This window comes from Pyricularia grisea, assembly GCF_004355905.1.
Source record: "Pyricularia grisea strain NI907 chromosome Unknown Pyricularia_grisea_NI907_Scaffold_2, whole genome shotgun sequence".
Lineage (NCBI taxonomy): Eukaryota > Fungi > Ascomycota > Sordariomycetes > Magnaporthales > Pyriculariaceae > Pyricularia > Pyricularia grisea.
The window spans coordinates 6,607,610-6,630,239 of NW_022156717.1; the positions used below are offsets into that span (position 1 = coordinate 6,607,610).

Here is a 22,630-nt window from a genome sequence, read left to right on the forward strand (position 1 = left end):
GCACTTATACAGTATGTATTATGTGGATACCGACCTGCTATACGTTCAGAGGGTGGCCGAAAATGCTCAACCCTCAAAATATAATAGCAGGCTTAACAAAACACAGGCTATGTTTAGCAGTAGGCCTCCAAACATGTCAATTTTGACTTTGACATGAGCTTTGGTATCATGATTTCCGTTTTGGTTGGAAGTATAAGTGGCCCCTGCTCTCTTGCAGACCGAAAGCAGTTTCTGGCCAGTCAACCGCCCTACAGTAGCGAGCGGTAAGGGAGTGCACATGCGAGACCAAGCTCAGACTCTGGCAGCGCCTTCGCAAGCGCTGGCCAGCCACCAGAAGAGGAAGGTTCATGAATATGCACGAATGCAAACAAAAAGGCACATGTTATCTTGCCTCCCGCTCGAAACAAAAAAAAAGTATAAACTGGGACATCCTCCCGAGGTTTTCTGTCCAAAGATCTCGTCAAGATTTGCACATACATTCAATACTCTGGGTTCCACCGAGTCTCTATCAAGGACAAAAGCAATACTTTCTTGATCTCGAGAACAAACTCGGCAGAAGCACGATATATACCACAAGGACCCCCAAGTCGCTTAGAATGTCGTCGATCACCTTACGATCTTGGCCTCCTGCCCCTCGCCCGACTCCGCCGCCGCCCCAGCCGGGACACGATTGCCTGTGGCGGCTCGACCTTTTGTCGCGGAACGACGTCAAGTTCGCCAAGAGGTGCGAATACAAGCGGTGCTTCGAAAATGGTTACAAGACCATTGAGAACCCGGGCACAGGTATGCAAATACAACAAGAACCCTAAAAAGCGAAACAGCCCTATGTGGATGACTGCCCAGACTCCATCGCCAAGCATGGCTAACACCCATCGACCCTTGACAGCCCTAGAATGTGGGCTCTATGCCCTTATCGACAGTCTGTATGCGCAGATTATTGTCGAGGAGGAGGTAAGAACTTCATTACTCCCGCCATTTGTCTATACATGTGTCAAAGCACTTACACTCAGTCTACAGTCGGACATCCTCCCAGACCTCGACGTGCTCCGGTGGACGTGGGCCGAGTACAAGGCGGAGAGGGCGGCCTGGATCGAGGCATCGGCGGCTCCCGAGGAGCGTGAGTTTGAGTTGGAGCGCATCTCCAACAACGAGCACTTTGGAGCCGACCAGCTGGCCATAATACTCAACAGGTATGGCCGGCGACACCTCAACCTCGACCTGGCATTGGGTCTTATCATCCCGGGCGAAGAGCCCAACATCTTCGACGTCATGCCCGACGCCGCCCACGCCGAGGCCAAAACGGACCTCAAGAGGGAGCTCCCCGTCCGCGTCGTCTGGATCGCGAACGACAACATGGAGCTCCTGACGGGCGGCGAGGCCATGTCGCACTACGAGGGCTTGAGGCCCATGTCCAAGATTGAGGCGGCCAGGGACGTGGCCAAGCAGAGGGGCGATGCCGCTGCGGCCGCTCGCAAGGCATGGCGCCGCAGGCGACGAAAATCCGAGTTCCGGGGGTTGGGATGATGGGAGAATGTGACTGTATGAGATGTGGGGCGATTTGAGTTTTAGGCTGCTAGAGGAAATATAAAGAAAATACACGGAGGTTGGTGATTATACCTTTGACAATAATGTTGGTTGAGGATTATGCTGTGGCCCAGATCGATTTTGCAGTGTATTAAGTGAAATCTTTTGGTTTTCGCTCTCATGACCAACTCCAAAATAGAGTCAACGGAAATATGTCACCACCTGCTATCCCTACTACGCCTCGCTCCTCTATCCGATTTTGGCCAAATATTCACTAAACCTTCTTTTCCTCTGCGCACTACTCATCGAAGACATGGGGCTATCTCTATTGCCCAAAGAAGCAATCAGACGGAATGGCCTTTTGGCACTCTCTGTCCTTTGCCTAGGTCTAGGCTTGTGAACTGTTTCGGGAATTCTTGTTGGGTTGGCGTCCAACACTGAAACGGATGTGTTCGGGATGATCACATCCGATGCTATACTCGATGTCAAGTCCAGAATGGAGCCAGTGGAAGATGCACTAGATTTCGGTTGCGTATAAGTGTCGCCTTGTGGCAGTGGATCTTGTTGACTGTGAGAGACTGGAGTGCTCAGATCCGGTGATGCTGCTCGAGACGAGCGGTAGAAGCGGTCGTCCTCGATATCGGAAATCCCGGCTTCTTCGGCTTGTCTTGGTTGATGAGGAGAAGAGCCTGTTGCGGCGTTATGATTTTCCGCGTGTTCTTCAGCGTTGTTCGCGATAGGATCCTCATCTGGCTGGTCAATTTCCATGTCCATAGATGCCTGCTCAACACGCACTTGTGATGTCTCTGCCGGTTCCCCGACAGAGTTACCGGCATCAAGAGCGGCGATCTCAGTCGAGTATACCGCTTGGATACGCTTCAGGAATGATTTGTCGACGACGCCATTTAGATAGCGGATTGGCTCATCATCTTTGTTGTAATATTCGATAGCGGTCTGAGAGGAGTCGTGGCACATGGCAAAATCCATGTATTTGTGGCAATAAACGCGCACAAAGTCGTCAAACAAAGATACCTTGAGCAAGGTCTGCGTGGCAAGCCATTGTAACGAGATACACGCCCTCAAAAAATCGTGGAGGCCACCAGTGAAGTCCGGATAATTTTTTCGAAAGGTCTCAAAAGGGCTAAGTTCAGCCTGCGGTGTTCCTGGATTAGCCGCGCCGCTACCGTTGCCTGTTTTGTCTGAGGCGCGAGGCTGCTTTTTCGTAATTTTGGCATGTTGACTTGCATGTGGTGCTGGCTCACGGTCGCTCTGTGGAGTTTGACTCGACGAGAGAGCTTCTGGGGACCTCGGATCTTGAGGAGATTGTCGTGACACCGGGGTTCTCGTTCCTGAACGTGTCTTCGCAAGTGAGGTGGGCCGAGATGGTAGTGCTTCCTGGACCGAGGTATGACAGTCCGGAATCTTGCCCAGACATTTGTCGAGTAAGCCCACAGCGTTCTTCATCTTGCGCCTTTTTACCGTGGGCAGCAGCTGCTGCGGATTCTTTTGATCTATGCAAAGCATTATTTGTGCAGAGGGTGGTGTTGGAACTACTGCGGCAGCAGTCTTGTTGATGGATTTCTGGAAGGCAGGAGCCAGAGCAAGAGGTTCCTCTACGGCCATCTGCTCGTCTTCCGAGTCTGCCCCAGTAGAGGATGATGTTATGCCTTGTCGTGGTGGCCTCTCGTTTTTGTCCGGGTTTGGCCTGATAGAGGTAGTTGACAGCACTATAGATTTGGCTGTCCTTTTGGATGATGGTCCTGGGCCTGAATCTTTCGAGAACACTTGCACGCTGCTATTTGTTGCTTTCATTGGCAGCAAGGCCTGGGTTCGACGTGGGGGGCTTGCAACTCCAGCCCCGGCTCCTCTTGAATGATCATTGCGAGGAGGACTGGGTGACCAACCCGAGATAGGCGTATCTGAGGGGGAGCAAGCGTCATCTGCCTGCGGTGAAGAGTGGTTGAGTATCAAAGGACCAGGAGTCACAGCGGTTCTCCGCTGGTAGGTTTCGCGTGGCGGTGACGATGACGGTGGTATTGGATCTGTCGGCTTTGGTTCCTGAGAAAGTAAAGATGCTTGAGGGGAAGAGGCGGCTGCGGTAGCAAATGCCGACTTTTGGGCGTGAAAAGCCGTCAAGCTTTCAAGAATTTCAGGAGGAATATTGGGCAGGGCGCGAGGTGTTTTGCTCATCGGCTCAGCCCATGTTACGGGCTTAGAGGCCGCTGCGGGAGTAGCAGGGATCTTTTGGGCATGGAATGTCTTTAAGTCGTCAATAACGTTGGGGGGAACATTCAGCAGGCCTTGAGGCGTGCTTCTCATCAGCTCAGCCCAGGCATCACGCTTATCGAGTAAGGCCCGCTGATCCTTTGGGACCTGAAGTCCGGCACGAAAAATGCCTCGTTCATCCATCGCATGTCGGGGAAGCGTTGTTACAACAGCGTGTTTGTTTCCTGGCTTCCAGGCTGTGAAAGGTGTTGAGACCCTTGCATTAGATAATGGGCAAGCCCAGAACCATGGCTTATCGCATGCAAAGCATTGAAAGTCAACGCTGATAAGTGGTGAAGAGATGTGTAGTCGGGAAAATCAAGCGATTTTGAGAGTTGCAGAGAAGTTTGATGGGATCTGAAGTGCAATATGTCTTGGGTACCGCCAAGTAGGTAGGAGGTAGGCAGGTGGTATGTAGGTAGGGAGAGACTATCGCTGCAGACAGACAGCTTCCTCAACTTGGGATGTGCAAGTACCTACCCTGCCACCCAGATTAGGCAGGTACCGACTCCAATGAGATACAGTGAATCCTACTGGGTCATCAAGCGCCAGAGTCGTGCATTTAATAAAGAAATGATAAGAGCAAAGCAAAAAACAAACAAACAAAAGAAAAACAGCTTTGCTGATTCTGGGTAGAGAGTGTGGCGTAGGTAGGTTATATGACTTGGAAACCGCTCGTCTATTCCAGGTTGTTTGCATGGATAAATAAATCTGGGACGTGATTTGACGCGAAAATTATCGCGATGAAGCGCCTGGTCACGTGGCTATGTATGGCTCGGCTCCCGCTTGTCCCCAGTCGGCGCTGGCCGTTTGAACCGGGCCGGGCACCTGACGTGTCAGCCGCCACGCATTTAACTTGACGTAATCCTGGGGACCCAGGTAGGATTACAAGTGCAGCACCCGTCGCCAGGGTGGGACAGCCCACTTAAATTGAGACTCATGTTTAGACCCTTTCAGTCTACCTGAAGCTCACCTCAACCCCGACACTATACCTTGTACCCGTCAAACGGTTCTATTCTCATGACTCTTAGTGTCTAGTGAATCTGATTATATTTGCTTCGTCTGCCTTGTGAAGTCCACCCGCTGTCGCCTTTTGATTTGCTCGCAAAATGACCGTCGCCACCTCGATACCCTCCTCAGACGCCTGACAACCGTCCGAAATAACGGTTGGGCACCGTTGCGATCATGTCTTCGTCCGCCAATAACCACCTTCGTGCCCGACGCGGCTCCCTAGCCTCAATTTCCACCGCCTCCCAGATTGACAAAGAGCAACTCGCACAGGCCCTCGATCAGATCCACACCTCGGCAAGCCAGTCCGATGTCTTGACAACATTCAACGATTTCGCCGCCCCGCCAAGTTCCTCCCCGACCTCCGAGAGGAAAGGAGGCGCTGGGGATCTTGTGCAGCAGGGTCTCAGCGGGCTGTACAGTAGATTGAAGGAGGCAGTCGGCGTTAAGTCCCCGGAGCTGTCGTTGGAGGATGTTAGTAACGTGGATACTGCTTCCAAAAACACAAGCGGCAGTGCCTCTGGGTCTCTGGCCATCAAGAGCCCTGCCACCTCACTGCCTCGTACTAGCAGTACTGCAACAGCCTCTACTCTGTTATCAGCTTTTCCGGATGGCGCCCAGAACCCGCCGACCTCTCCCCACGTCGGCACTTCAGTAGACGGTAACGCTCATGATCAGCGATCCTCTAAAGCCTCATCTGTTGCAACTGCGGCAGCGCCAAAGTCAACTTCGTCAAGCATGCAAAACCTGCCTAGAATGTCCAAGACGGTAGCTTCCTCAGCCGTGGTTAACCCATCGTTGGCGCCCATAACAGTATCCGCCTTTAGAGACAAGGATGCTGCTCGCGGCGTGACGACCAGAGTGGAAGACGCCCCGCAGCATATCAGAGTCGGAAGCTCTAGCAAAACTTCGGAAGCTCAAAACACAGTTCTTTCGGGCACTATAAATTCTTTGGAAAGCTCTGATGTCAAGTACGCCCTCCCAGGCTCTTCTCGCAGAGACGAAAGCTTGGGCCCGGACGAAAGCTCCGACTCTCGGATGAGCCCGGTCAGGGGCTCGGCAGCGTCTGTTTCCACCCAGCATAGTGCTGACAGGAGAAGTTTGCGAGCACCATCCATAGAGGCAAGGGCATCCTCCAGAGAGAGTTTGCGGAGGCCTGCCGTCATAGACAGAATCAGCCAGGCGCGGATCATTGGGGTCAACAGGGCGCGGGCAGAATCTCTAGAGCCGGGGATGACAAAGCCTAGCACAATAAGCACGTCTGCCCATAACTCGGTGTATCACGACTCATTTGCACGGCACGAGCAACCCCAACAGTTACCCTCGGGGAAACTGCGGATCCCAGGAACTACCACGAACGAAGGTGCCCCACAGACAGTGAACGCCAGGCTTGAATCGATGCGGAAACAAGTAGTGAGCAAGGAGTTCTGGATGGCGGATGAAACGTGCAAAGAGTGTTTCCTCTGCGGGAACCCATTCTCGGCCTTTCGTCGAAAGCACCACTGTCGAACATGTGGTTGTATCTTCGACTCGAAGTGCACCTCTACGATTTCCGGTGCCAAATTTGGTGTCTCTGGGAGCCTGCGTGTGTGCAAAACCTGCCTAGAGATTATCAACCGCAGATATGATTCCGGTTCTGATGATTCCGATAATGACTCATATTTGCCTACAATCTTCCGCTCAGGCAAAGATACACAGACTCCCAGACCTAGGGCAGACGATGAGGTGAGTATAATGGAGCGGGCTGAGGATGCGGATGATTCCAGATCAGTCAAAACGCCCATGATGGCCATCCCTGCCACAAGACGTATCGGAGATTCCAAGATTCTCGAAATAGATGCTCCACAGCTAAGTCGTCCAAGTTCCTCGCGATCCTTGAGATCACTGGCGGGCAGGCCCATCTCGTCTGGCCATAGAAGAAACCAGTCCAAATCAAACTTCCTAGGACGTTTCAAGGCCACCGCTGAAGAGCGAGCTCCTTTCAGAAGACCCATTAACGATGAGCTGGGGCGCAAGTCTACACTCCCTGCTTTTCACGACGACAACATCATTGATCCTGAGCTTGAGCCTTATATGTCTGAGGAATCGAGTGGGGATGAACAAATGAGCATATTTGCCACAATGGCGAGCTCAGATGTTGCGCCGGGCAGTCTGGACCCGGACAAGGCAAATTTTGGACCATTATTATCGACGGGGAAGCGGCATCGTATGCGCCAAGGTGAGAAAAGCATTAGTGGCCTCAGCTTCACAAGCCGCGGGCCAGACGACGGTGCACCTATCGTCATGGGACTCTCTACGCGTCCAACAAGGAGGCGCAATATGAGCACAGCAAGTACCGGGCAGCCCCTACACGGCATGCGCTCTCCTCGCCCGAGGTCCGGAGTGTTTGGCAGAGGGTTTGCCGCTTCGGGCGAGGCACTTGTGTCCCTGGAAAGTCCCATTGAAGCAACCAAATTGACGAGAAGTGACTCGATTCGTAATCAGAGATCTGACGAGAACCAACTGAGTCCTTCCAGTTTGAAGCATGTTACCAAACTACTTCGCCAGCTTCTACAGGACGATCAAGTACCCAATGCCGACGCCTGGGAGAAGGCTCTGCTTCCAATTCTTACCCGTTGCGCCGACGATGTATCACCAGACAGTCGCAACCAGGACCACATGGATATCCGCCATTACGTCAAGCTGAAAAGGATCCCCGGGGCCAAACCGGGGGACACTAGCTACGTATCAGGGGTAATATTTTCCAAAAACTTAGCCTTGAAGAACATGCCTAGGAGTATTGTCAACCCACGCATAGTCATCATTTCGTTTCCAATCGAGTACCAGAGACATCAACAACATTTTATGAGCCTACAGCCAGTGATAGAACAGGAGAAGGAGTATCTCCGCGTCGTCGTCAGCCGCATCATGACTCTTCGGCCCCAGGTACTCCTAGCCGAGCGGAGCGTGGCTGGTGTGGCTTTACAGTACCTCTCGGAGGCGAATGTAGCCGTGGCATACAACGTAAAGCCATCAGTGATTGGGGCTGTTTCCAGATGCGCCAAGGCAAGCATCATCTCATCGCTAGACATGCTAGCTTTGCCGGTCCATGTCGGCCAGGCTGCTGGGTTTGAGGTCAAGACTTTTGTCAACAAAGAAATACCTGGCAAGAAAAAGACGTATATCTTCATCTCTGGGTGCGAAAGAGAACTAGGCTGCACCATAGCGCTGCGAGGAGCAAAAGCAGATATTCTCACTCGCATGAAGCGCATTACGGAATTCATGGTCTATGTTGTGTACAATTTGAAGCTGGAATCTTGTCTCATGCGAGATGAGTTTATCAAGCTACCCGAGACAGACGAACAGGCATCACAAAATTCCGAGTTGCAGGATCAGCCGGATGAAGCCCTGAATTTGAACTGCTGTGAGCTGGCAGCAACCCAAACAAAGGAAGTCACAGCTTCCCAAGATGTTCAAGCCGACGTGGATCAGGGTAACGAGACAAGCCAAGGATCAACCACTGGTGCACAACCTAGTGTATTGCCTAACGGAGATGATCAAGCGCCCAAGGGTCAAGGTAGCGAAGCTGAACAAGCTCAGGCGCAGACCCCAAGGCTTATTTCGTTGCATGAACACCATTCGCATGTTGGGAACGACAGTCCCCTGCCCGAGGATGTACCCATGCCGACATACTATAGCGAAATGATCGCCAAGTATGAAACCAAGATCTTGTCAGCTTCGCCCTTTGTCAAGTTCCCTCAGCCTTACCTATTGATGAAAGCCCGTGAACAAGAGAGGCGTCTAAGCTATCTCAAGCGACTATGCGATCAGGACATGTTTGAAGAGCAGACAGAAGCTGAGAAAACAAAGCCAGCTCGATTCCAGCTCATCAAACCAGAAATGGTTCACCAATTTGGCCACAAGGCTCCCAGGCAAGTCATGGAGGTTCTGCACGCTGTCCATGACGCCGAGTATGACAAAGCGCGGTACATTTACGAGACGCAGACTCGGCACTGGGAAAACTACCTCCAGGGAAACATTGATCTCTTTGATCCCTACTCACATCAGAACATTGTCGTGCTATATTCGGTCATTTGCACGGACACCAAGATACCCTGCTCTGGACCTGGTCTTGTTGCGATAGGCTTCTACGACGAACACCCAGATCCTAGTGGACACATGGACCCTGATTGCACCCTAGGCCAATATATCGAGGACCTTTCTATGAGCAGCACCAGTATCTGTCACGCTAATGGCTGTGACCGTCCCATGTGGCAGCATCACCGGACATATGTCCATGAAGATGCCCGGATTACGGTTTTCATAGAGAAAGATACGCCTCTACCGTCAGGGGTAACACTGACAAACATGGATGATGATATTTATATGTGGAACTATTGCAAGTCTTGCAAGAAAGACATAGGGGTCATGGTCATGTCCGACAGCTCTTGGAAATACTCGTTTGGCAAATATTTGGAGCTCTCTTTCTGGGGCAAGGGTTTACGTCTACACCCGGGGTCTGGCTGCACCCATGATCATCAGAATGAGCACATCCGGTACTTCAATTTCCGCGGCAACACGATCCGCATCCACTGGGATCCAATCGACCTACTCGAAATCATTGTCCCTCGTGCACGCATCACATGGAAGGTAGAACACGACCTCAAACTGAAGAATGACATCTTCTTGAAGTGTGAAGAACGCTGGACGCGGTTCATTAATTCAGTCAAGACGAGGCTAAAAAGTATCAGGATCGACAGCGTCCTCCCTGACAAGTCGGAGCTGTGCAAGAGCGAGGTTGAGAGGCTCACTAAGAAGGCGCAAGAGGACTTGCCAGAGCTCATTCGAAAGCTCCAAGACGCATACATGAACTCAAAATACTACGAGGTCATACCCATGAATCCTGTATTCCGCGAGATGTTGGAACGAGTTCAGGAGTGGGACGCAGCCTTTGCCAAGTTCGAAGCCGACTTCTTGTCGGACAAGGACGTCCGGCAACTCACTATGATCCAGCTCAAGAAAATGTTTGGAGACAATGATTCCAAGGAGTCGCTGCCGACCGATGCTACATCCATCATCTCGGTGAGCTCAGAGGGCGACGAGAAGGCATCTTTGACTACCACGCAGGCGACAATACCAGAGGAACTCGACGAAAAGCCCGAGTGTCAACCCACCGAGGTGGTTGCAAACGTGACGACTGTTACGGCTAGCGATTCTCCGTCACAAACAACGGAAAGCGCTCCTCTCAACGACGAAGGGGCTGCTGATCAACGCCAGGTCAATGCACTACTCGGCGCCGTGGAGCCGTTGGATCTGGCCACTCCACGCTCCCACACACGAAACAGAAGTGATACATACTTCCCCGAGGGGATTGAAGGAGCCAGCCGGGATACCAATTCTCCCAACGATTCAGAGTGCAACACGCCTACCCCTGCAGTCCCAATTCCAACTGTAGAGTCAAAGGCCGGTGGAGAGGCGCAAACCAAGTCTGCCCAGGGCTCGGCATCTTCCACGTCAACGAATTCAGCTCCTCTTCTCGCCGTGAAAGTTGAACAGCTCAGAAAAGACTTTCGCACCCTTTCAGGAGAGACAAGTAAAGTGGTTGCAGCAGCTGCCCAAGCCCAGGCCGAGCAACAGAAGTATGTTATGGAGCGCGGGTCATCTCGTAGGGCGGGACTGACCGTGTCTCCTCCGATGGTCAGAGCACTGTCGCAATCATCTCTCCCGTTCACCCGACTGCCTTCGGGAATCACAAAGTCACCGGTGCTCCTAGACTCCAAGGCCAACGAGTCCAGCATAGGATCAGAGCTGTCCCGCGTGCCAACGGAGGGTTCCACTAAGAGCGAGAAGAAACTCTCGGAGCGCTTGGGGATTGGTGCTTTAAAGGTGCATAGGAAGCCTGGCCAGTCGTCCATCCCTCGCTACGTCCACGGTAAGAAGAAGGACTCTCGCGTGTCAGTTTTAGCCAAGCATTTCGAGCAGCTTAGTCGCGAATTCGAGAAGGAGCGGATGAAAGACCGCAAGCAGCGCGCCGCCAAGATGCACTACTCGCGTGCCTTTTTGCCACGCACATCTACCAAGGCCACCGTGGAAGTGTACCAAGATGTTGACCAGGCTGTGAAGGAGCTCGGGCACGAGGAGGAGCAGGGGAACGAGGGGCACAGAGCAGTTTCACCCACAGTTGTCCCCAAAGAGCAACCCGAAAAGCCGTCAGAATCGACTGTCAGGGTCCCTGAGCAAGCTACAGAGAGATCGTCAGAGGATAACACGCCTGAGACGGGAGCTTCTCAGACCGACGCAGGCTCGGTCCAGGGAGAATTAGAAGACACCCGGCCTGGCGAAAGTCAGGCGGGCTCGGACGATGAAGGTTGCAGTGACGCAGATCAGTCTTCTTTGCTAGACGACATTTTGATGCCGGACGAACCAAGCGATGACATGCCCAAGAACACAAAGACGAGCCTAATGAAAATGCTCACCAACTTTTGGGCGGAGAGATCTGCTAGTGGGTGGTCACCGCTGGAATACCCATTCAATGCGACGGACCACATATTCATCGACTCGGACGTGGTCGTGCGGGAGGACGAACCCAGCTCGCTGATTGCCTTCGCTCTCAGCTCAACGGATTATCAGGCCAAGCTGGCCGATATCCGGCGCTCGTGGAAGACACCTTCGACTCGCAGGCCAGACGCATCCGAGGATATCGACCCTACACTCTCCGACGATGCGACTGTGGTGATCGACTCGGACCCAGCTACTGTAATGTCAGACACTGCCACCGATATCTTCACCGACGAGGCAGAGCTCGAGAAGAGCCTGAAACGGTCCACAGGCACACATCTCAAGTATCAGTTCACCGAGGGCTCTGCCAAGCTGCTCTGCAAGATCTTTTACGCCGAGCAGTTTGACGCATTGCGGCGCAAGTGCAATGTAGCGGACCGTATCATCGAGTCTCTATCTCGCTGCCTCAAGTGGGACTCGCGTGGTGGAAAGACGAGGTCTGTGTTTCTCAAGACCCTGGATGATCGTCTGGTCATGAAGGTAAGGCATTTTGGAGTCATTTATTCTTTCAATTTTTCCGCTCTCTTCGCACATCGAACAACTCAATCCATATCTCGAAGAAAGCTAACCCAGTAAATCTTTAAATTCTAGTCACTGTCGCCAATCGAGACGCAAGCCTTTCTCAAATTTGCTCCTTCATATTTCAACATTATGGCCGAGGCACTCTTCCATGACCTGCCATCGGTGATTGCCAAGATGTTGGGTTTCTTTCAGATCATCATAAAGAATCCCATGACCAATACTGAAATCAAGTTGGATCTCTTGGTCATGGAAAATCTCTTCTACGACCGGTCGCCCGATCGAATTTTTGATCTCAAGGGATCGATGCGCAACCGGAAAATACAATCGACGGGCGAGCAGAACGAGGTGCTGCTTGACGAAAATATGGTTGAATACATTTATGAATCGCCCCTCTTTGCAAGGGAGCACTCCAAGAAGATCCTGAGTGCGTCTGTCTGGAACGACACGCTTTTCCTGGCGCGGCAAAACGTGATGGACTACTCCCTCATGGTTGCAGTGGACGAGGCACGGAAAGAACTGGTGGTGGGCATCATCGACTGCATACGAACTTATACCTGGGACAAGAAACTCGAATCATGGATCAAGGACCGCGGGTTCGCAGGTGGCGGGCGCAACAGACCGACGGTGACGAGTCCCAAGGAGTATAAGTCGAGGTTCCGAGAGGCCATGGCGCGGTATATCCTGCAGGCGCCCAACTGCTGGCACCAATTTGGGAATAGTGTCATGATGTCAGGTCACGGGCATGGAAGAACGACGAGGTTTGAGGATGTTGCGGACTAGGAGCCCATGACTGAGCCAACCACAGCCACTAAGGAGTGCGAGGTTATCTGTTCCGGAGAGGGTGATGGGCAACTACAGTGATAGAGAGAGAGAGAGAGAGAGAGAGGACTGGTTGGATGGAGGTTCATTGGAAGACAGGTTGATGTTCGCAGTGTAATTTTCCACCGACGTTAATTGACGTTGGTTGCCTTTTTGTTTCTTGCCCGCACGGCGCTGGAGTAAAGGGCATGGTTGGTGGGACAGCGCGGCGCTGGCATTGATTGCATTTTTTTAGGTCTTTAGTAACCTCGTTTACTGTAGGTGCTATTCGAATGATTATGAGTTCTTTGTCAATCTGTTGAAATCTATGTCAGTTGGCCAAGAAATGATGGCAGTTTTTTTCTGTCCTTTCTCAGATTTGTTTGTCGGTGTTGACGTTATACCTGACCGTACCAACATACTCACCCACAATGGTGGGCTTTTCAGCGCCTGGGACACTAGGGCAGCGGGCAACGGGCGGGTAGCTCACAGCACAGTTTTAGCAGCATAGCGACAAACAGGCATGAAAAGTAGAAGTAATGCATGACACATACAAAACCAGAAAAAGGGAGCAACCCAATTAATTGCCTGACACTCCAGAATAATATAATCTAGATAATCTGAAGAAATTCGGCTATTCTTAAAGGTCCAAAAAAAAAAAAAAACCCCTACACAAAGACCTGACTGGACTTCTGGTGTTCAAATGTCAATCGAGCTCAATTGGGAGACGCTGACGACGGGCCCTGACGGCGACGAGCTGGCGCACCGCATCCGGGATTTCATCCACTCCAAATTCCAGGCGGTGCCGCTGCCACGCTTCATCAAGTCGGTCACGGTCCACGACTTTCAGTTTGGTGCTATTCCGCCCGAGCTAGAGCTCAAGGACATAACGGATCCCTTGCCGGACTTTTACGAGGAGGATCCGGATGTGGATTACGATGACGAGGAGGACGAGGACGTCGAGGAAACCCAGGACTACGAGGAGCGCCGCAGCGAGGCGGCTGCTTCTCCTGCGCGTTTGGGTCACGATGGGCTTTACGGTGGACAGCGGGGAGACGCCATGAACAAGCTGGACCGGATCGCCAGCAGCAGCAGCAGCACCGTCGGTGGCGGGAGAGGTTCGGCGGTGGGGAGGCCGGCCGCCGGACCGCCGCAGACGCCGACGAAAAGCGCCATCAACATCAACACGCGGATGCGAGGCGAAGCACCGCCGCAGGACCTGACGTCTCCCTTCCTCGGAGTCTCGACGCCGGGGATCCTGTCGGGCGGCACGTCCAACTTTTCCTACTTCCACTCGCACCTGGCCTCGTCGGGCCTGTCGGGCACCCAGACCCCGCTGGCCGCCGTCGCCGGCGCGCAGCTCGGCGGTCCCCCGCAGTGGAACGGCCTGCGCAGCACCGGGAGGGGCAGCGGGCGGAGACGGTCGCTGGCGGCTGCGTCGCAGGGCCTCGACGGCGAGGGCTTCACGCCGTCGCACAGCCGCAACAGCTCCAGCGTCTCCAACGCCGATCTCCAGCCGGGTGGCATCGGCGGCCTGGGCGGCCGCCTGACCCCGACGTCGTTTTTGCGCAGCGGCCAGCATACGCTGCGGGAGAAGCACAGCGTCAGCACCCTGGCGCCCACCAGCGTCGGCACGTCGCGGCCGCCGACGCGCGATCTGACGACGGCCATGTCTACGACGCAGGGAGACGGGGGAGGCGGGGACGGCAACGGCGAGGAGGGGGAGTCGGCTGCGGGCAATGAGCAAAACGAGAGCGATTCGTCGGACCGGGCAAAGTACCGCGAGCGGCGCATCGAGGACATGCAGGCCGTGTTCCGGATAAAGTACGCCGGCGACGTCAAGCTGCTTCTCACGGCCGACATACTGCTCGATTACCCGATGCCCAGCTTCGTCGGCATCCCCGTGCGGCTGAGCATTACCGGCTTGACCTTTGACGGCGTCGGCGTCGTAGCGCACATCCGGAAGCGCGTGCACTTTTGCTTCCTGAGCCCCGAGGACGCCTTGGCGGCCGTGGGCAGCGCTAGTGGGAAGGAGGCTGGCGATGGCGATGATTATGGAGACACGTCTGGCGGGTCGGCGGTGGCGGCGGCTGCTTCTTCTTCCTCTTCAGCCTCTACAGCTACGACACCCCAAGGTGCCGCCGCGTTACCTTCGCCTGCTGGTGCCGGTGCAGTTCCCGGGTCGGACGAAAAGCCCGGTGGCAACACCAGGATGGGAGGCTTGCTACAGGAGATCAGGGTGGAGAGTGAAATTGGACAGCGCGAGGGTGGCAAGCAGAGCCTGAAGAACGTAGGCAAGGTGGAGAAGTTTATTCTCGAGCAGGTCAGAAGAATATTCGAGGAGGAATTTGTGTATCCAAGTTTCTGGACCTTTTTGGTCTAGAAAAGATCACACGTATACATTTAAAATATTAAAAATAAAATCATATATGTACACATTTACAATTTTGAGTATGGTCATCGTATGTCAAGATAAGTTCATTATTCCCATCATTCGGTAAAAACGTAAAATGGACCCAGAGAGCCTGTTATGTTTGATACGCAGTCTCATCAGGAGAGGGTGTTCTTGAACCCTTGGTAAGCCGAGTTGATGTCAAGCTCCAACTCGCGAGCCTGTGCATCTGTAAGCTCCTCCGTGGCCTTCATCTGGTTCAACGTAATAAGCCACTGCACAATTTTGCCCCTGTTCTCAAAGTCACGGTCTGTGACCTTGTTGACCGATTGGATCACATCCGTGAGCAGCGGATGAAGCTGATCCTTGGCCAGTAGTCCCAGACGCAGCGCGTCGAGGAAGGTGATAAAGTCCTGCGTAGCCTCGAGAATTAGCGCACCTCCCGGCGCGCTGCCCGAGCCGTTCCCTGACGCCCCTTGCGGGCCGCTCTGGCGATGATTGTTGTTGGGTCCCGGGCCGGAGGATGCCTGCACCGCGGTTGCGGGCATGCCAACTCTGATGCGCTCAGTGGCGCGAGGCACCTCGAGCTGTTGTGCATGGTGTTACTTGTCAGTGGAAACTGTCGTCTATTTATATGCAAAAAAAGGGGGTCCAGGGGAAACGACAAAAAAAGAAAAAGAAAAAAAAAAGGAAACTCACATCCCATTCAGCCTTGAATTCCTCCAAGTCACCAAATGCGGCCGCGACGGTCTCGTCGGCGAGAATGGAGCGGTATTGCTTCAGGGACCTCTCACAGATCTCGGTGTAATCGACCTCGGGGATGGCGTCCTTCAGGAAGGCCTTCTCCAGCTCGTCAATGGTGACGATGATGGAGAAAATCTCGGCCAGGGAATCCTGAAGATCGCGTTCGGCGCGCGTGTCGGCAAGCTTGACCTCCTCATCCAGGTTGATGGTGGCCGACATTGCCGTGTTGGGCACATAGCTGTGCGGCGTCGGGGCGTATGCTTGCCTGGGCATCATCTTGGGGCTGATTCTTTTTCTTTATTTCTTTTGGGTATTCGAGGATGTCGCAAGTCGAATAACTTTAGGCTAATGAGCGTAGATGTATCGTCGTCGTCACATTTTGTGCTAGTTATAGAATCAAAATGGTTGCCTGCTCCAGGTGCTTGCTTGTTCTACAGAACAGGAGCCTGCCTGATTTTGAGAGGCTCAACGAGGCTTTGACAAGCGATGACGGTTGAAGCCAAGCTTGAGCAAGAGCTTCCCCACCTAAAAGTTCCCCTCGGTGGCATCTCTGGGACCCTGTACCCTGCTCGCAACGGTTTTACGCCGAGAGGTAGGCGGGGATTTGGGACCCACATACAAGTGTGATAAGATGCCGATAAGAACTTGCAAAGAAAAAAAAAATTATTCGGGGACCTTACAACCAACGGGGGCAGAGAGAAGGCCCGTTTCAATTCGAGGTGTTGACCTTTTCCCAGCCAACTTGAGGAAAAAAAAAACTCACACACATAACTCGCGACGTCGCAAAGGCCATCGCAAAAATGGCGTCGTCAAAAAAGAACCTCAAGGCCACCAAGAAGTTCGAGAAGAAGCACCTGAAGGGCGTCCTCGAAAAGCGCAAGGCCGCTGCCAAGGTCAAGCAACGCACCCAGCTCCAGGCCAAAAAGCAGTTGAAGAAGAAGGCCGACGATGCCTTCTACAAGGGAGACAATGAGAGCGGTGACGGTGCAGCTGCACCCAAGGCCAAGGCTAAGCCCGGTGCCAAGGTCAGCGAGATGAGCGTCGACGACTTCTTCAAGGGCGGCTTTGAGATCCTGGACGGCAAGCAGGGCAAGGGCAAGAAGGGAAAGCTCGGCAAGAGAAAACGGGATGAATCATCTGCGGCGCAGGAAAACGGCGAGCAAGACAGCGACTCGGAAGACTCGGTCCCAGATGCACCGGTCGAGAGCGACAGCAGCGACGACGATAACGACGACCTCGAGGAAGATGTCGGCATGACCAAGGAGGCCATGGACGCACTGGCTGAGAAGGATCCTGAATTCTACCAATTTCTCAAGGAGAACGATCCGGAAGCACTTGACTTTGACGAGAATGCGGATATGGCTGAGATTGATGCTCTGAGCAGCGGAGACGAGGAGGTACAGGAGAAGGAGGATGGCGAACAGCCAAAGAAGAAGAGGAAGACGAAGAAGCAGGACGATGATGACGAGTCTGGAGACGAGACAACATCGGGCACCGAGCTGACTCGGGAACAGGTCGCCAGGTGGAAGAAACTATTGACAGAGACTCACTCACTACGTGCCGCTAGGCAAGTGGTCCTGGCCTTCAGAAGTGCAGCACATCTCGACGCCGATCAAGACGGGAGGCAACCACGGTACAGCATCACTAGCCCCGAGGTCTTCCACGACGTCATGGTGCTGGCGCTCAAGCAAATACCCGAGGTTTTGCAGCACCACGTACCGGTCAAGGAGTCGGCGGCTCACAAGACATACGTCCAGACCGAGGGCAAGAAGTTCAAGACCTTGTCCATCCTGGTCAAGAACTACACAGCCTCTATTCTACACGTGTTGCGCACACTCTCTGATGATGGCACTCTCAAGATGACCATATCCGCCCTCACGCCGCTGCTGCCATACCTCCTCTCATTCCGCAAGCTCCTCAAGTCCCTCATCAAGACTGTTGTCAACTTTTGGGCACAGAACGGTAGCAGCGAGTCGACAAGGATCACAGCTTTCTTGGTACTCAGGAGGTTGGTCGTCATTGGTGACAAGGGTGTACGTGAAGCTCTTCTCAAGGCCGTCTACCACGGCCTCGTCCAGGGCAGCAGGGCCACCAATCACAACACGATCCAGGCCATCAACCTGATGAAGAATTCGGCCGCTGGTTTGTGGGGGGTTGACCAGTCAATAGGCTACACCACAGCTTTTAGCTTTATCAGGCAACTGGCTATCCACCTGCGCAACAGCATAGTTCACAACCAGAACGATGCCTACCGTGCCGTTTACAACTGGCAATACGTCCACTCATTGGACTTTTGGTCATGCGTCCTTTCGGAGCACTGCAGCTCTCTCGCAGAAGCCGAGGCTGGCCGCGAAAGCCAGCTGAAGCTGCTCGTTTACCCGCTCGTGCAGGTCACTCTGGGCGCCATGCGCCTAATCCCCACCGCGACTTACTTCCCCCTTCGCTTCCTCTTGATACGCTCGCTCCTCCGACTCAGCCGTGCCACGGGAACCTATATCCCACTAGCATCGCCACTCCTCGAGGTCCTCCAGTCCGCCGAGATGAGGAAACCTCCCAAGGCCTCGACGTTGACGCAGCTGGACTTTGCAGTCAACTACAAGGCTCCCAAGTCCCACCTGCGCACTCGAGTGTACCAGGATGGCGTAGGCGATCAGGTCGTTGAGCTCCTGGCGGAATACTTCACGCTCTGGTCGACCAATATTGCGTTCCCAGAGTTTGCCTTGCCTGTGCTCGTGAACCTGAAGCGGTGGGTCAAGGACTCGCGCAAGAAGGGTTCCGGTAATAACAACAACAAGGTCGTGTCGGCAGTCGTGCTACTGGTACAAAAGCTCGAGGCCAACGCCAAGTTTATTGAGGAGAGGCGATCCAAGGTCGACTTTGCGCCTCGGGACAGGTCGCAGGTGGCGGCCTTCCTCAAGGACTTTGACTGGGAGAAGACGCCGGTCGGCGCCTTTGTCGTGTCGCAGCGCAAGATCCGGGCCGAGAGGGCGAGGCAGCTAGAAGAGGCCAGACGGGAGGAGGACAAGAAGCGCAAGGAAGAGGAGGAAGATGCCAAGAACGCCGAGCTGGACGACCAGGAAGATGATGACCAAGACGAGGATGGGGAAGACGATATGGAGGACGATGAGGATTCCGACGAGGAAGTGGATGACGACGATGACGAAGATGAGCATCTTGTTGATGACGAAGAAGATCAATAGTTTGTAGGCCACCTGCCGAGGCGCCAGCCTTTGACTGCCGGGTGTCATGGCACCTCGAATATAGTTCATTATTCCTGTTGTATTTAATTTCTGCAACCTCCTCGGCCACGTTATCAAACTTTTTTTCTGTTCCTGCGTGTCTTCAACCATAATTGCAATATGTTGTTTTCGGTGGTCGCCTGTCGACTTTTTTTTTTTTTTCTTTTTTCTTGTTGCAATTGGGTTTGATCATAAGAAGTGATTCTCACAATCAATTCGCAAGTCAAAGCATTTCTTTTCCCAGGGTTATGGTAGTTCAGACTGTCAGGTTATATGTTACAAGGATGCCGAACTCGAGGAAGAGAAGGGACAAAAAAATATGTAACAGCCTGAATCCCTCCCTATCCCTGGAACGGGAAGGATATGCCCCTGGATGTGCATCTTTTAAGAATTAACAGATAGCATCGAACGACCAAAGTTGACATTTGAACATTCTTCCGCTTGGCTTATTCACCTAGAAGCTTTTCCTGGAGGATTTCATTTGGTTAGAGGTAGTATAGGTACCGAAAAAAGTCTACGTTTACGCCTTGATCAGACCCAAAATACTTGGATAAAAACGTGCTACTGGTTACACCCTAAGCTGATCATACACTGCGCGGGCGGGGTTCGCTAATTTCACCATGAATGTTATATAGTATCAAACGAAACATGATCATCATTGTATCTTCCGCTATCCATACCACCGTCGCAGTTCAACTGGTCGAATTCACAAATAGAAGCAAAAACATCCATAGCGTAAACAGCAACAAAGCCCAAACTGGCACGAATTTTACAAAGTCTCCCAAAATGGGGGTTGAAAAAGCCTGAGACGAAAAGAGCGTCGTAGTGGTAAAGGTGTAAGTAACCCAATCCAAAGTAGTGGCAACTAGGCAAAATTCTAATTCCATTCTGAGTAATGTCACATCAAGCTTTCGAACTTGTGCTGCAGAATTGTCACAACCTTTGTCATTCGTACAAAACCTCCATTTACTCGTCGTCGTCAGAGTCCTCCTCCTCAGCCTCAGCAAGCCAGTTCAAGAAAGGCTCAGCCGACTTGCGGACCTTCTTGGAGGTGGACAGGTCGACGTACTTCTTGCTGGCATGTGTACCCCACTTGGTGACGACCTCTTCGGAAATGAGATCGTGGTGGTAGTACAGCTGAAGAATCTTGACAATCTTGTCAAACATCTCGGGCTTGTCCTTGCCAAGCTGGCCAATGAGTCTCTCGGTACCACCCAAGAGGGCCTTCTCGTGGCGCTCAGAAGTGACAATCTACTCAAACCTAGTTAGTCATGTATATTTCATCAGATAAAAGGGGGTTTTGTCGAGCCAAAATGAGACGTTGACCCGGATTGGTTACACACCTGCTTGAGCATGCCGGCACGCTTGGTGATCTGTGCACAGATGTTCTCATTGAAAAGAGTCTGGACGAGCACCAAAACAGTACGATGCTTGGTCTCAATGCCAAACTCCTTGGCCTTGACGTAAATGGCAATGTCGTCAACCTTGTCGATGTTGCCCTTCTCGGCAGCCTGGTCCAGGATCCAAGTTCCGAGCTGGTCGTAGACACTGTTGCCTCCTTCACCATCCTCATCCTCATCTTCGCCATTGATGTTAAGCTTCTGCTTGAACTCGCCAGGAAGCGATTGCTGACGAGCCTTGACGGCCTCAGCGCTCATGTCGACGGCCCACTCATCATCGTCAGCCTTGCCGCCTCCGTTAGAGGAAATCTCCTTAGCCTCGCTCTTGATCTTGCGGGTGAGAGCATCGTCATCGTCACTGCCATCATCGGCACCGTTGTGGCCGTTCTTGTCGCCGTTCTCCTTGCCAGAGCCATCGGGAGAGTGTTCCTCGCCGCTGCCTTCGCCATCCTTGGCGGTGCCGTTCTGTTTGGCCTTACGGGCGGCCTTGCGCTCAGCCTTGTCCTTCTTGGTCTTTTTGGGCACGTTCTTCAGGATGAAACCGCTGAGCTTCAAGCGAAGGTCGACGTCCGAGCGGGCACCGCAAGCCTTGCAGTCCAGGCTGATGTTGCCGTCCTTGATGATGACATCTGTCTCGGGGTTCTTGCACTTCTTGCAAAGAACAAACTTGTTGATGAACCCGTCGAGGTAGTCCTGAAGCTTTGCAGCATCGTGAGCTCCGTTGATGATCCAACGGTCGTCGGCGGGATCAATGTTGGTCTGGGCACCGAGCTCAAAGCCAAAGTACTTGATAAGGTAGGCTCCAGGACGAGCGAGAGACTGAGCGACGCTCGTGAGGTTGACGACAACGGTCTTGATTCCGTTGCCCTTACCCTCGATCTTGGTCTGCAGGCGCTCCATCTTGTAACGATAGAAGACATCCTTGTTGTCACGGCGGACGTTGATGAGAGACATCTTGGCGGTATTGGGGGTGATGAACTACTTGGAGGTTGTTCTTTGTTGGCGGTGGTTCTTTCTGGCTAAAGAAGCTCTGTAGATTTGGCGATCCGATGGGCTGCTAGGTAGCAATTCAGGAGGCTTTGGCAGACATAGACTGGCAAATAAAATAGTGAAGGGCTGACGAGTGGTCGTGGCGATGGGGGTGAGCCGAAGGGTCAGTAAGAATTCGTGGGACTTTTGGTTGACATAGGGGAAACCGAACGGTTTTTCGAAATCAGAGGCATTAACGCGAGGCGATCGTGAAAGCTTCAGCCGTCGGAGAAGAGACTGGGACTACAAGGTATCCGCGGTATGCGAAATGATTGCAGTCTGATGGGTGGGAGGTGTCTAGAGACCGTGATTTTGTCGTGCTGATACATAAACAGCTTCTGTACCGAAATACCCGTGGGGTTTGTTGCTGGGGATCGTTTCCGAGATCAAGGTCGAGCCGTTTGGTACAAGTCGAAAGCGGGAGTTTGTGATGATCAGTGTTGCCGGTCAAAGTAAATAATCTGACAGGAGACGCTGTGTGATGGGGCGTCGAAGAGGACACAGATAAGTGATTCAGAGCCGACCGTTTGTCAAGTGCAAAGGTGCGTCGGCAGCAGAGGATTGTTGTGTTCGCGAGTGCGCGATGTTGATTGGGGGGGTTTTTTTTTTTTAATAAAAAAAAAGTGTTTTCTTTTTCTTTTCTTTTTTTTTTCGAAATCAAGCCAGATTGGCAGATGCACGAAACGATGTTGCTTTCTCTCCTTGGTGGATCGATGGATAAGGGTTTCTGTTATGTGTGCGAATGCTGATGCAAAAAAATCAAAGGATTGTCTGGTCCTTTTTGTTTGTAAGCTTTTGGAGAAAAAATTCTCTTTTGGTGGTCTGGCCTTGTTGACTCAGTGCAGGTTTTTAGTGGGTTGTGGAAGTGGCAAGTCAGGAAAGTCCTAGTTCTAGGCTTCTGTTAATAGCACAGGCACCTGCATAGTACTATGTACAGTGGGAGAGAGCACAGGGCGTTGAGGGGCGGTTGCGGATGGTGTCGGGGATGGATGAGGTGGCGGCGGGGCTAAGCATGCATGCGTCGGGTCTGGCTCGGGCCTCGATCCGTATACAAATCTAAGGTCTTCAGGCTGCTGCCTTGTTTCCAACCCCTCGATTGATCCACTTTAAAGTTTTCTTCATGTATGATGATCTCTCACCATACGCGTCTCCCATGTTAGCCACGTGATTGG

General features: G+C 52.8%; 7 protein-coding genes across 7 annotated transcripts; 4 read left to right on the forward strand and 3 right to left on the reverse strand.

Moving 5' to 3' along the window:
- Positions 1 to 596: 596 nt before the first annotated feature.
- On the forward strand, positions 597 to 1,524 carry PgNI_04532 (uncharacterized protein; the record flags this gene model as incomplete). The annotated part of the gene is made up of 3 exons (XM_031124577.1): positions 597 to 783; positions 887 to 951; positions 1,018 to 1,524. The coding sequence occupies 3 exons, from the start codon at positions 597 to 599 to the stop codon at positions 1,522 to 1,524; spliced, it is 759 nt and encodes a 252-aa protein (XP_030984920.1).
- A 249-nt stretch (positions 1,525 to 1,773) lies between these two features.
- On the reverse strand, positions 1,774 to 3,933 carry PgNI_04533 (uncharacterized protein; the record flags this gene model as incomplete). Its single annotated transcript, XM_031124578.1, has 1 exon — positions 1,774 to 3,933. One exon carries the CDS (start codon positions 3,931 to 3,933, stop codon positions 1,774 to 1,776), a length of 2,160 nt encoding a protein of 719 aa, XP_030984919.1.
- Positions 3,934 to 4,974: 1,041 nt separating this feature from the next.
- PgNI_04534 (uncharacterized protein) lies at positions 4,975 to 12,742 on the forward strand (the record flags this gene model as incomplete). The annotated part of the gene is made up of 2 exons (XM_031124579.1): positions 4,975 to 11,814; positions 11,926 to 12,742. The coding sequence occupies 2 exons, from the start codon at positions 4,975 to 4,977 to the stop codon at positions 12,634 to 12,636; spliced, it is 7,551 nt and encodes a 2,516-aa protein (XP_030985458.1). The 3' UTR covers positions 12,637 to 12,742.
- Positions 12,743 to 13,357: 615 nt separating this feature from the next.
- PgNI_04535 (uncharacterized protein) lies at positions 13,358 to 15,037 on the forward strand (the record flags this gene model as incomplete). The annotated part of the gene is made up of 1 exon (XM_031124580.1): positions 13,358 to 15,037. One exon carries the CDS (start codon positions 13,358 to 13,360, stop codon positions 15,035 to 15,037), a length of 1,680 nt encoding a protein of 559 aa, XP_030984918.1.
- Positions 14,991 to 16,258, reverse strand: PgNI_04536 (uncharacterized protein). The gene is made up of 2 exons (XM_031124581.1): positions 15,746 to 16,258; positions 14,991 to 15,633 (listed from the first exon to the last, which is right to left on the reverse strand). Exons 1-2 carry the CDS (start codon positions 16,064 to 16,066, stop codon positions 15,205 to 15,207), a joined length of 750 nt encoding a protein of 249 aa, XP_030985175.1. The 5' UTR covers positions 16,067 to 16,258; the 3' UTR covers positions 14,991 to 15,204.
- A 332-nt stretch (positions 16,259 to 16,590) lies between these two features.
- Positions 16,591 to 18,990, forward strand: PgNI_04537 (uncharacterized protein; the record flags this gene model as incomplete). The annotated part of the gene is made up of 1 exon (XM_031124582.1): positions 16,591 to 18,990. The coding sequence occupies one exon, from the start codon at positions 16,591 to 16,593 to the stop codon at positions 18,988 to 18,990; it is 2,400 nt and encodes a 799-aa protein (XP_030985174.1).
- Positions 18,991 to 19,664: 674 nt separating this feature from the next.
- PgNI_04538 (uncharacterized protein) lies at positions 19,665 to 22,294 on the reverse strand. The gene is made up of 2 exons (XM_031124583.1): positions 20,373 to 22,294; positions 19,665 to 20,280 (listed from the first exon to the last, which is right to left on the reverse strand). Exons 1-2 carry the CDS (start codon positions 21,381 to 21,383, stop codon positions 19,996 to 19,998), a joined length of 1,296 nt encoding a protein of 431 aa, XP_030985184.1. The 5' UTR covers positions 21,384 to 22,294; the 3' UTR covers positions 19,665 to 19,995.
- Between the last annotated feature and the right edge of the window lie 336 nt (positions 22,295 to 22,630).

Excerpts from the sequence above, each read along its gene's own strand:
- PgNI_04536 (XM_031124581.1), bottom strand. The coding sequence starts at position 16,066 with ATGATGCCCAGGCAAGCATACGCCCCGACGCCGCACAGCTATGTGCCC. Across the intron at positions 15,634-15,745 it reads AATTCAAGGCTGAATGGGAT|CTCGAGGTGCCTCGCGCCAC; the intron begins GTGAGTTTCCTT and ends CATGCACAACAG.
- PgNI_04538 (XM_031124583.1), bottom strand. The coding sequence starts at position 21,383 with ATGTCTCTCATCAACGTCCGCCGTGACAACAAGGATGTCTTCTATCGT. Across the intron at positions 20,281-20,372 it reads GTGCCGGCATGCTCAAGCAG|ATTGTCACTTCTGAGCGCCA; the intron begins GTGTGTAACCAA and ends AGGTTTGAGTAG.